The sequence below is a fragment of the Ovis canadensis genome, chromosome 4 (genome assembly GCF_042477335.2).
Source record: "Ovis canadensis isolate MfBH-ARS-UI-01 breed Bighorn chromosome 4, ARS-UI_OviCan_v2, whole genome shotgun sequence".
Lineage (NCBI taxonomy): Eukaryota > Metazoa > Chordata > Mammalia > Artiodactyla > Bovidae > Ovis > Ovis canadensis.
In genome coordinates, this window is record NC_091248.1 from 63,173,494 (window position 1) to 63,187,481 (window position 13,988).

At 38.0% G+C, this 13,988-nt stretch overlaps 1 protein-coding gene across 2 annotated transcripts in view; it reads right to left on the reverse strand.

Annotated features, from left to right (window-relative positions):
• Positions 1-13,988, reverse strand: part of COG5 (component of oligomeric golgi complex 5) — a 279,231-nt gene that overhangs the window by 24,922 nt on the left and 240,321 nt on the right. For both annotated transcript variants that reach the window (XM_069587900.1, XM_069587901.1), the window contains exons 17-18: positions 6,938-7,041; positions 3,590-3,827 (exon numbers count right to left, since the gene is read on the reverse strand). In XM_069587900.1, coding sequence (XP_069444001.1) covers positions 3,590-3,827; positions 6,938-7,041 — 342 coding nt within the window. The remainder of the gene's footprint in view (positions 1-3,589; positions 3,828-6,937; positions 7,042-13,988) is intronic.

The following is a 13,988-nucleotide window of genomic DNA, read 5'->3' on the forward strand; positions in this document are numbered from 1 at the left end:
CTGCCCTGACACTGTTCAGAAGGAAAGGCAACAGGAATTAGAATCTTGATTATTTGCAGATTTTCCCCCTAAATTTATCATTTTCAGGCAAAAAGCAAGAGAGATATAAATATATATTTAAAGGGAACCAGAAATAAACAGAAACTGCTCAGAATGCCACTGAGTAAATAATTTAATGCCAACATCAAAAGTCATCCTTCTCTAGGGATTCCCTGGTGGCTCGGTGGTTAAGAATTTGTGAGCTTGTGCAGGAGACACATGCTCGATCCCTGATCTGGGAAGAACCCACAAGCCGCAGAACAACTAAGCCCATGCCACAACTACTGAACCTGTGCTCTAGGGCCCGGGAGCCACAGCTTTTGAGCCCACATGTGGTATAGGCTGTGCTCTGAAATAAGAGAAGCCACTGTAATAAGAAGCCCAGCAACTAGCGAGAAGCCCCCACTCGCCACAACTGGAGAAAAGCCTGCGCAGCAACAGAGACCCAGCACAGCCAAAAATAAATAAATAAAACGTTAATGTTTTTTTTTTTTTTAAAAAAAAAAACACCATCCTTCTCTCTGGGAAAGAAACACAACTGAGGAGCAGAGGGGAATGTGTGGTTCAAAGGACAGTGTGGACAGGTCCCCAGAGAGATTCTGCATCAGCAGAACCCCAGTGGCTTGGACAAGCCTAATGCTTGAGGATTACTGTGTGATTAGTGTAAACCCAGAGACCATGTGGTCACAGCAGGGAATTAATTACCATGAGGAAACCACCTCATGCCCATGACCTGATTCCTAAGGGGCTATGCGCTGGGCACGTTCCTCATCATGAACCCACCAGATGGCTCCCTGAAAATATTTTCTCTTTCACCTGTGTAATGGTGCCAGTGAGGAGACGTTAGGATTCCTACATAAATCTTTAAAAAGATATATATATATATATATAAATAGATATATCATAGATATATCATTATCTATCTGCCTTTGCAAACTGGACTTGATGACTAATAATTATCAGTAATCCCAAACTACTCTCTTCTGAGTTCTTCCTCTTTCTGTTATTTATGCCAGAATAGCAGGCACTTTTATCAAAAGAACTTTTTTTGAAACCCATCAAGGATAAGTGTGTTCTTGATTCCAATAGCTGCTATGGTTTTGTTTAATTTTGAATACAAATTGATAGAACTTTTAGTAATGAGGCAGCCAAAAGGCTTTCTAGTCCCAGGTGATGCCTGTCATGAATATAAATATCAGGGTAATGCCATCCAAGTGTTTTCACTTACCTCAGAAAAGTATTTCCAACCAAGTACAAAAGCTGAGGTAGAATATCACATAGTTGTAGTTGTAGTAAGAAACTACATTAAATGAAATGAAGCCCCAAACTCACTTTAATATTTGTAAAATACAGGAAAAGATACAATAGCTGGAATATTTGCCAAAGCTGCTGGCCACACCCACGACTAACTTCCAAAGTGCCTGTGCCTGTCATTCCACTGCCCATGACCTGCAGGGCTGGGAAGAAGCCGCACAGTGAGGGGCAGGGTGTTGTGAAGCAGGGACACTGTCCAGGAGCGAAGGAATCAGCTCACAGAGGGTGCAGCCACCAGGGTCACTGCAGGGCTGGAAAACATACTCTAACACTGAGTAAGAGATGGAAAGCAGAGGTGGCCTTGGTGCATAATAAGTTAGTATATAATAACGATTGATGCGTTTCATTTATCTTAAGAGAAGGGACCTGGAAAAAGGTCTGATTCATGGGCAACATGTCTTCAGAAAGCAGGAAATGCCAAATAAAATAAAATTCTGAATGTGTGGTTCAAGGAAGGTAGAAGCTCAATCCTGCCCCTGGAAGCTAGGCATTTTAAGCAGGTGCCGGCTGTGATAGCAAGGGTCACAGGATAGCACTCTCCAACTCCTGGGACTCAGAAGGGGATATATCATTAAAACAAACAAAAAAAAGCCTTCTTCCCGCAGCACTCTCATGTCGGCCATCTCCTGCTCGGCTGCCACTCTAATTGGACTTGAAGTGCTGCCTCCAGGAAAGTGACTCAAGAACCAGCTGGAGCAGAATGCAAATAAACCGGTGGGGGAGGGAGCCCAGGAAAGAGAAGAGGACAGGGAAAGAAAAACAAAATGAAGGAGGAAAGGGGGAAAAAAGAACAGACACTCACTGGGGCACAGCTCACAGTGTTTTTAGCAAATATGAGCAGGCCTTGGTACATCACTGTGCCTTCCATTTGATAATCAGCCTGTAACCCCTGTAACCCCAATAAATTTGCCATACCCACAAGTGTGACACGACACATAATTCTCTTTAAGCTGAAGTTTACTTGTAACAACAAAATGTACAGGTGCCTAAGAACTACACTGACAAAAATGGAAAGGGTAAAAGGAGCCACACAAAGGTGACATAAGCGTTGTCACGCTAAGGTTACTAAAGGCATATTTCACAAAGGAAGGCTCCTTACTCTGACTTAGTGGTCTCGGGCATATCATTTGGGGATGAAAATGACTAACTCTAGACCAATTAACATGAAGACAGCCTGGTTCTTGAAACATCAGGATATGTACCTTGTTGTAACTGCTGGGTGTGAAGGAGCCTCTAAAACCCCTGCCTGGTGTAAGTAGCCCAACATGTTCTTTCCTGGGAGCAGGAATATGAACCAAGACTTGATCCCAGATATGCACAGGAATAAAGAGGAGGGACATTACAACTTGTCTACCTTTATAAACAGCGAGGATGGGGCACACCACTGGGAATAATCCATTTGGATTACTGTTTAGACCAGTAGGGCTAACAGCTTTCAAAGGCTTAAAAAAATGAGTTCACCTTTGACATGCTATGTAAATACAAATTATTTGTTTCTAATTTTTTTTTTTAATGAAAGCAGATTTGTGAGGTAGTTCTTATCTGCTTCTGATACTATATTTATAAGGCTTTTTAAAAAGTCTGTCTAAAGGACAAAGGGAAAAAAAAACCCTTCCATAAGAGCTGATTATTATTCTGCTATTTTAATGTGACTCTACTTCATTCACATCAGATAGTGTGGAATGACTTGAAGGCTGGCCGTGCATAGGAAAAGTATTCTTATTTAACAGACGAGGATCAAACAATCTACCTGGACCTCTGTACATGTAAACGAATTAGAACCTGCCCTGGAATGCTGAGCTGACTGACCCTGGAGGACCGCACATGTGTTGCAGCTCCTCTTTACATGAGAGCAGACTGTGCTTTCCCACTCTTTGAAGGATAAATTTCGTTCTCTTCATTATTTTCCAACAAGGTTAATCAGTTATTCTTATCATTACTGACCTGGCAGGATAATAAAATCGTGAGAAAGTCCCATATTATGAAAAATGGGAAATGTTACTTTACTGTAGAATGAGCTACTTGATGTACCTTGAACTATCAAAGAGGAGTGACGATTCTTTTGTTAAAGTAAAAAATATCTTGTACGAAAGTAGCTTTAAATTCTTTCCTTTTTTACCTATTAAGTTTACTTTTACTTTTTTTCATGTTTCAATTCTTTAAAACACTGAATAATACACAGATGGGCTTTTATTTAAATGGATAATACTGAGGTTGAAATATTTTCCCTTTTTACCTGTGCAAAATCAGCAGCAAGTCGCATTTTCCCACCTTCACCAAGAGGTCTAATGAGACTGGCGTTGCGGATAAAGAGTTCGATGGCTCTTTGGGCAATAGCTTCAGTGTTGTCAAAGACAAAATCCGAGCATTCAAAGTGTTTAAAGTAGTCACTCATAACTCTGACAATGAAACCTTGAAGCTCCTTCATGTAGAGAGAACAGGGAACATCAGGCTTTCCTGAACTGGGTAATGATCTGCAAAAGAAAAAAAAAAAAAAAAAATCAGCCAGTTCACTAAAAGGCACTGTTGGACATTTCCTTTCCCCCTCTGCCTGCTATTTCACTCCTAAGCAATTTTTTTTTTCCATAATGGTAGAAAAGGCATTGTTTATTTTTGTTAAGAGTTAAAAAACGTCATACAATGTTTAAATCAAATTTTAAAGACTGATTTAGGATGCTAGGAAGATGACTGAAGGAATGTTTGCATCTGTTTACTGAAAGACTATGAAGAATGAAACCAACAACCATCTGTCTTGGATGATTCACAGAATGCCTTATGCACTCTGACCTCTCAAGGACTCTTGCAGCTTTACAATTCTCCATTCACTCACATGGTTTGCCTGGTTAGTGAATAAATCAATATTAGATACTGAAACAGGATTTTACACTTGGTAGCAACAGAAAACACTGCCTTCCCCAAACAAATTCTTGGCAAAAATATCTCTGCTCTTGTGCTATTTAATCCAATCAGTCCAATAGTAGAATTCTGACTGTGGAACTGGTTATGTAACAATACACATGGTATGCAATTTTTTCCTCCCAGAAGATGTTTGGAAAGGCTTTAATTTGGATCAACAGATGATGCCAGCTGATGCTCCATGAAATACTATTTATAATTCATAAGTGTTTATAATTGCTCTTTAAAGAATATATGAAAAGAATGTGCAATATTTATAGGAAAGAAGAGTTATGGCAAAATTAGAAATCACCTGATATTAATTAGAGAGCCAATGAGATCACTGGCTATATAATGCTGTATCTTTTTCAAAAAATAAATCATATTCTGAGAATGATGTAGTGAAATTGGCAAAGGTTTAGGGAAAAACAACAGACATGATTCAAACGCCTAAAGCAAGAGAATGAGGTGAACTTAATTATTTTAAAATACAACAGTGGTTATTTTAAGTGGAATGCTAACTGAAGGTCTTGCATTTCCAGAAAGCAGACAGAAATAGAGAAAACAGGCTAGGTTCTAGCAGGAAGAGATTTTCTTTGGGTGTAAGAAACAGCATCCTACCTATGGCAAGGCCATGGAAGGGGCCCGGTGGCACACTGGTGTCTGCAGTATCATAGGGCAGAGTGCTGCTTGGAACAGAGCAAAGGGACAGCCTCAGTAGGTGATGGCAGTCTTCACATGGAGTTGGTTTTGCCAGATTCAGACCATCATGGCCTATCTTTATTCAGATTTTGTCAGTCTAAAAGGCTATATTGGGGGTGGTGGGGAAGGCACCAAATCTCTTTCTAACCTTCTTATGCTTTATCAAAAGCACTGTCATTATCTTGGTAGTACTCTGGAGGACTGCTTTAAGAATTTTAATCTGGCCAGATGATATGATTTCCTTGAGGATTAGGAAATAACTCACTAAAACAAGTTTCATAAACATGTGTCAGTATAAGTAAAATGCTCTACTAGACAAAATTCTGAAATATGTTATCACCAATTTTCAATGTGGATTAGAAGCCTGATTTAAATTTACTAGAATATAAACCTTGCCTGGCAATTGCTAAAACTCAGTTTTCCCAGTTATGTCAAAAGTTTTTAGTAAGAGGTTCTCAAGTGATAAAGTGCAGCAGAAAGGTGAGCAGAAATGGGTCTTTGCAATAAGAGCCCACATACAGAGGCAGCAGGCCTATGAACAAGTGCAAGCCTGAGAAGCAGCACCAGTCATTCTGGGGTCTGTGTGTGCTCTCCCCTCCTCTGAGGTATTTGTCCACCACATCAAGGACCTAGGGTCCTCCTGGGGTAACCTATCAGATAAAGGACCAATCTGGTTCACTGGTATTTAAGCAAACTAATAAAAACATATCTCTTTGGGAAACCAACTTTTAATGGCTAATCAGTTATCTGCAGGCACAAGCCGTGGCTCATAAACACAATTACTGAAGGAAGTATCGAACCACTCTTAGAACAAGCCTTTAAAAATTACTTCAGTTTTGCTTCCTTTTCAGAGGCAATGATGATTGGTCTAACTGGGACATTTCAGATCACTTCTGAACAAAATCCATTTATTTCCAAATACTGGTAATCAGTAGTTTCATATTCCTATATCCAAATATTACAGCATTTTTGTGTAGAACCCACTTTACCATTCTGTGCTTCATATTATTATTAAAAATAGACTGACCTTTTCACCTTTCAAAAGATATTTTCTTAATGAAATAATAAGTGATCTGAAAAACTAAAAGACAGTGCAATAGTCACATAATTTTTCCATAAACAGATAGACCAGTGGCTAGAAATTCAGTAAAGTAGGCACTCTGTTAAACAACATGAATATAAAGAAACAGGGCAATTAAAAATAAAAATTAACTATAAACTAGAAATAAAGAATATATATCTACATACAAAATATATGAATGTTTAGTTCTAAAGTATGTTTTTTTTAAATCACTTTGAACATGTGCAAACTGTTTCAAATTCTCGTTTTCTAATACACTAAGTCAAAGCCATTTTACTTAAAAAGATTTCAGTAAACACTAAGCTAGGAACTATGATTTTTATTCTCAAAACACATAGATATGGATAAGCAGTTCATATATGAAATAGCTACGGAATAATACCAGTGTTTATGGAGTGTTTAGGAGTGATATGACCACATTAGACTGCACTAAGACTCTGATGAAGGAAAATCATTTTTTTTGCAGAGGGCTGGGCAGGACCTTGCTCTCAAAGCCAGAGTAGGAATCAGACTAGCAGAGCAATAGAGACAGGACATTTTATACAAGGAATACTATACCAACACCAAGGCTCAAGTACAGGCTATTTGTGAGAAGTAAGGGAAAAAATATAATTGCAAAAACAAGATGGTACCAAACGTCCTGAAGCATTAATAACCAGCTGAGTCCCACAGATGTTAATGGTTCCATATCTGAATAACAGGAGACAAACGATGACAGGAAAGGCTGAAAACATCAGGTAATGGTGCACAACAAATAAAGTAGGATAAGGGTGGAGGCCAGCTCCATCACAAGAGGAACAAGGCTCCAGATGCCTAGATGGTCGAGGCTTAGGGAGCAGAGGTGGAGGTGGGAACGAAACACAAATGCTATGGAGGCCAGCAAAGCCTGCGGCTGGGAGTCATTACCCAGAAAAGTCTTCTTGGTGCATAGTGATGATGATGGCCTCGATGGCGTCGCCCACGGAAGTCAGCAAGGGTTGCACAGCGCTTCCCATAAGGACACAGATCGCCTGAAAGAAGATTAAGAAGAGGCAAAATTTAAATAGATCAAATACAAAGAAATCTGAGGTGTGAGAAGCATTTTGACTAAAAGTTTTCACATTATATCAAATTCAGACTATCTACAGTTTAACTATAATAACCCAACAGAAGTCTGCTCTTCTCATAACTGCTGTCAGTAATGATTTTTAAAGTTTAAAATATGTGGAACACGGCGCTGAAAAATTTCAACTCCCCCACTTTTCTCATATTTTCAAAACGTTTAACACTCAAATAAGCCTCTGGAGAAAGGAGAAGAGAAGGGTAATGTCACTTATGAAGCAAGGATAATCTGAACACATTTTCTAAAGTTTCTGGAAAGACTGAGGCAAGACCAAAAGTAATTCTTCAAAACTGGAGCAACATCATATGCTTTAGACCAAACTGGATATAATAAATATATTAGTGACTCTCAAAGGGCAGAACAGTTAGGCATTTTGTGGGTCAGATTTCTATTTAAAGTTTGACAGCAGTGAGTCTCAACTGGGGGCAATGTTTAGAGACATTTCTGATTGTCATGGCTGGGGTGGGGGAGGGGTATGCTTCCAGCATCCAGTAAATAAGAGGACAGAGACACTGCTAAACACCCTACAATGCAACAGACAGTCCCCCATGACAAAGAACCATCCAGCCAAAAACATCAATAGTGCCAAGGTTGAGAAACTGTTCTACTGCGAAGTATACTCATTAGTTACATTATGATCCTAGGCCACAGTTACGGTTTTTATGTGAAAATATGACTGGACCTCAGCAAACTTTCAAAATCTAAATTTTAAGTATATTACACATGCTTAAGTATATTATATATGTATGATTACATACAAGGAAGATGGATGACTTTGGCTCATATAAATAATTGAAATCAATGAAAAAAGGTTAAATAGGATCCTTATGCATAAGATTCCTAAATGTCATCTCAAGCCTTAATTTGCTGATAAAAATAAAGATATGTGTACAGGACTGACAGAGACATGGGCTCTGTGTTTTCTCTCTAAGCCTTCTGCCCCACAATCCCTCGGCTCTCCTTTCGGAAATAAAGGATGAAAATGAAACAAGATAAAAGAGAGAGTGTGTGTATGCACACATACAGTGTGCCCTCAGGGAGCTCACAATCTAGTGACAACAGATAAGCTGTGGCGGTATCAGAGCTCCGAGAGCTAGGGAACATGGGTCGCTCAGTCGTGTCCCATTCTTGACCCCGTGTCTCATTCGTGACCCCACAGACTGTAGCCTACCAGGCTCCTCTGTCCATGGGATTTTCCAGGCAATAGTACTGGAGTGGATTGCCATTTCCTTCTCCAGGGGATCTTTCCAACCCAGGGCTCAAACCTGGGTCTCCCACATTGTGGACAGACGCTTTACCGTCTGAGCCACCAGGGAAGTTGATAGGGAAACATGGGAGAGACACCCAAATTATACTTAGAGGATTAAAAAACAAAAAGTGTTGCGTGAACTGAGTTTTCAAAGGTTAAAACAGGTTAAAAGCTAAGTGTATGTGCTGGGAGGGAGGGTGTGAGACTACGGGGAGCATATGTCAAGAGCACAGGAGCCTGGGGAAAGTTATACATTTGGGGAACTGTAAGGAGTTTAACAGAGTATGCGGTGGCTGCCGATGTGGAAGAGAGATAGAGCAGATGTACTCTGTGCAGGCTGCTCAGGAGACAGGAATATATCCTGAAAGGACTGGGAAACCAACGATGGGTTTTAAGCAATGGGAAAAAAAACAAACCAAAACGTGGTTAAAGATTTGAATTTGGGAAAATTCACACTGGGACAGCAGACTGGATAAATTAGACTAAAGGCAAGAGGACATAGTAGGATGCAAAGTGGTGAGTGCCTGAACCAAATCAGAGGCAGCAGGAACAGAGATGAGACGAGGTAGAGACACTGGGAAAGGAGAACAGAGGACTTGGGAATCAGATGTGAGAAATACGGAATGGAAAGACGGAAGGGTACACTCAGATTTTTTTCCTCCTTTAATGACTTGGTGGCATTATCAACTGAATGTGTAAATGCATAAGCAACTGGCTGATTTAGGGATGGAGGGAGGAAATACTGAGCTCAGTTTTGGACCCAAGTTGGAAGGACTTACGGGGATACCCACATGGGCTCTCCAGCAGGGACTGAGGGCTTCACAGTTGTAGTTTCTAACATGTTTTAACTAGATATGGTTGTCTTTGGCTTTTTTTTGTTTTGTCTTTGGCTTTTAAGATAGAAGATAAAGCCAAATGAGTCATTGAGATCCCAGAGGACAGTTCACAGAGTAAGGAATACCATTTTCATGTCATGCAGAAGAGGAGCCCTTGACAGATTAAGCGGGGTAGTAGTACTTATTTAGTAGATGTCACGTGCTGGATACTGTGCTTTGGGTTTCACAGGTAACCATGCCACTGAAAACTCAATTGTTCCTTCCTCTAAGAATTAAGAGAATCTCTAACTTACTGATGCGGAATTTAAAGTAATTTGTAGATAGGGAAACTAAAGTCAAGTTAAGAAGGTTATCCGAAGCCATCAAGTTGAAAAGCTGGGATTTTCTAGCTGCATTTGACTCCAATGAGCTTTTGGTTATTCTTTGCCACTGGGCAAAGAAGTAAGAAGAGACCCTGGAATATAGTGAAAATAGACAGGAGATTTCAAGAAGGAAGGGCAAGTTTTCTACACAGTATGAAGGAATGAGTACCTAACTACAGATCCTCCTACACGTAATTGTGGAAAAATACCCCAAAAAAAAACAAAAAAAAATCCTACTGGAGGCTTCTGGAGATGGAAAAAAAAGCAAGTAGTTTTAGAGGGGTGTGGAAATATATAACAATCAGAAGAGAGCGAGTTTTTCTCTTTTGTGCCTCTGCAATGAGAGTGATTACTCATGGCAGTGGCAAGCCTAGGTGGCTAAAATGCTGAGAGAAAAAGCAAACCAAACCTTCCAGGTCTTTCAGGTCAAAGGAAGATGGGAAGGGGCTGTGGTTCAACCTAGGCTTCAGAGAGGAGAGAGCCAGAGAAGAAACAAGCCTATTTTTCCATGTGTGAACTCAGCACTAGTCTTCAGCTGGTTCAACCATGTGTGTGCAAAGCAAACAAGTGGCTTGCAACTGAGGCTTAAAGAACTGAGATCTTCGACATGGCCAGCTGCAGATCTGACAGTGTACAATTTGAGTCTCAACAAGCTACTTATCTGCTAAAGAAATGGTCAACATGTTTATAGGAGCAATATATAAAAATACTGAGTCTACAAAACATAATGTTTACATTGTCTAGGATATATTAAAATGACCAAATAACAAAAAGCTAGGAGACAGTTGGATGGCATCATCAACTCAATGGACATGAGTCTGAGCAAGCTCCGGGAGCTGGTGAAGGACAGGGAAGCCTGGTGGGCTGCAGTCCACGAGGTTGCAAAGAGTCAGGCACGACTGAGCGACTGAACTGAACTGAGGAGATGTTATCAATTCTAAAGGGAAAAGACAATCAATAGCTGCCAATTCTGAAATGAGCCACTCTACAGTTATCAGGCAAGAACCTCAATGAGATAAAGGAAAAAATGCCCATCATAAATAATAGGAAATCTCAACAGAATGATTTAAAATTTAAAAAAGAACCAACATGGAAATTTTAAAATAAAAAAAGGATACTCCATGCAAGTAGATGTAAATGTACTTCAATTAATGCAAACTTTCTAGATTTTACATGACACGATACAATATTAACTCTAAAAGACTGTGGGAAGTTAAGAATGCATAAATCCACAGAAGAACAATGGGGAAAAAATCACAGCGATACAGACAAAGATTTAAGAAATAAACTTAAGTGAAATTCAAAAAAATAACAATCAAAGAATCCAAAAGGTGGCAGAAAAGGAGGAAAAGAGGCAATAACAAAACAAAGGGAACAAACAAAACACAATAAAACTATACACCTAAATAAAACCTTATTGATAACTGTATTATGTTAACAGACTAAACACTCCAATGCAAAGGCAGAGTTTATGGGAACAGACAAAAGACAAGACCCAACTCTACTCTCTACAAGAAATGCATTTAAAAACTAAAGACGCAGAGGAGTTGAAAGTAAATGGACAAAAGAAGATACATCTTCTTCTGTAAACATTAAGAATAAAAAGACTGGAGTAATTTATTATCAGATAAAATAATGCATGACAATAAGTATTAACAAAGCTAAAGAAGGATCTCTCCTAACGACAAAAGGGTCAGTTCATCAGAAGGCATAAAAATGATAAATACTTACAGAACAGAGCCTCAGCACAATTAGTTATATAGCTTCACAACTGAAGAGTCAAGAATCAACAGAATGGAAGGGAGACAGAAGCAAGTCCACAATCATGGAAAATTGTAACTTGTATCTTTCATCTAGTGATAGAACCACTATCAAAATATCAGTAGAGGCACATGAAATCTGAACACATCACTACACTTTGACTTACCAGATATCTACAAACATGATACTAAACAACTGAGGATTACAAGTTTTTATCAAGCATACATGGTTCATTCACCAAGACAGACCACATATTAGACCATAATACTCAATAAATTTAAAAGGATTGAAACCATACAGAATATGTTTCCTGATGATAATAGAATTAAATCAGAAATCAATGTCACAAATCAACTATACTTCAATAAAAAAGTGATAAGCAAGAAAAAAAATCAATAAGATATCTAGAAATACCACAAATAATCAGAAATTTTTAAAAATGAATCAAATAAGAAACCACAAAGGAAATAAAAAATATTTCAAAATGAATGAAGATAAAAGCATGCCATATCAAAATTAAAGTTCGAGGGAAGTTTACAACTTTAAATTTAGAGGATGGGAGGGGTCTAAAAATCAATGGTGTATGGTCTCCAAAAAACAAACAACAAAAGGCAAAGAAAATTCAAAATAAGAAGGAAATTTAAAAAATCTAAAATCAGAAATCAGGGAAATAGAAAGACAAACAGTAGAGAAAATTAATAAAGCCCAAAGATGTTTCTTTAACAAGATTATGAAATTGGTAAACCCATGACTAAACTGAGTTTAAAAAGATAAGAGAACACAAATCATCAGTAAGAAAAAGAGGTTATCACTATAGGTCCTATAGACTTTAACTAGATAGTTAGAGAATATCATATACAGCTTTATTCTGACAAATTAGGTAATTTAGATGAACAGACAAATACCTAATAAAGAATCAAAGAATCAAAGCTCAATCCAGAAAAAAAAACAACAGATTATCTGAATAGCCCTCTATCTATTAAACTAATTAAATTTGTAGTTATAAACTTTCTACAAAAAAGACCTACAGGCCCAGATGGCTTCACTGGAGAATTGTATTAAGCATTTAAGGAGAAAAGAATACGAATTCTACACAAATTCTTTCAGAAAACAGAAAAGGAGGAAATAGTTTCAAAACCAGACAAAGAATTACAAAAAAGAAACCTATATACCAATATCACTTATGATTACAGATACAAACATCTTCAATACAAATTAAGTAAATCAAATCCAGAAAGAAATACATAAAGAGGGTAATACATCATGATCGAGGTTGGTCTGATATCTGAAAATACATTCAGTATTTTATTAACAGAATAAAGAGGTGAAACCATGTGATCATTTTATACGGAAAAGGCTGTTTGATGAAACACCACCACTTATAACTTTAAAAAATCTCATTAAATCAGGAATAAAAAAGAAACTGTTTAATCTGATAAAAGCCATCTGAGAACATATCCTACTTCAAACAGTAAAATAAATACTCAGTGCTTTTCCCCATGTTAGAAACAAGCAGACAAGTCCACTCTCACCAGTTCTAGGCAATGTGGTACTAGGTGTTCTAGCAGGTGAAAAAAGCATGGGAAAGCAGGCATCAAGATCAGAAAGGAAGAAATAAAACTGCCTCTATCTGTATTATAATATGATGGTGTACTCAGAGAACTTTATAGTCAGGCGAGGTTTCCAACTCATGGGAAACATAAAAGAGAAGACAGCATTATGGAGAAAGCCTTCATGGAAACGATGGGTACAGGACTGATAACTGCCAGAGGAAATTGAGAAACGATGTTAGATTATATTTCACAAGCTCTTTACAAAACAGTGATTTTTTGGTAAGGGAAGTACTTAGCTAAAATAACTAAGATTACAAAAATACTGAAGTCTCGACAATGCAAAATATTTCAATATAAAGAATATCAAACCCACACAATAAAAACTTATACAAACTTAATAATATATTCACTATCTGTGCAAGATGATCTCAGTAATAAATACATCAGAACTACTGGCCTAAGGTGTTTAAAACTACTTATAGCTGAGGTGGTTATAATGAAATGACTCTAAATGTACAATCATTAATTATGTCATTGATGACATAGGAGTTAATGCTGGTACTATGAAATGATGAACTTTGAACCTAAAATAACATTTAATTTTGGATAAAATCTCAACAAGGTAGAGAAGACTACTATGTGTCTTTATATTTTGTAGTAAGTAAAAAAGTATGTTTAATATCTTTTCCATCAAATAATAAAAGCATGGAGATTTTTGGTTCTTGGGTTGCATTTATGCATCTTAACATCCTAAATCAAAGTGACGTAGTAAGCTTCCTACAGTCTTAGGAAAATTCAAGATTCTCTTTTTCCCTTTGAGTCAGAGGATTCTGTTTGTTCTTCACTTATTATGCCATAAAGACTTTTAATGAAATTTAATTAAAAAGCAAGGACAAAACTGTTTCACTGAGGTCTGTTAACATAAGCAATTCCATCCGTACTTGGCAGGGTCACTGCAGGAAGGCTCTGGACTGACTGCATCTTCTCTTACTCTTCTCAAGGCAAAACCTACGTTAGTACATTAAAAAGTGGGAATGTGCGCTGGTGTCATATCTTATAGGTACACGGTAGAGTTCCCCAGCCTTGGCATTACT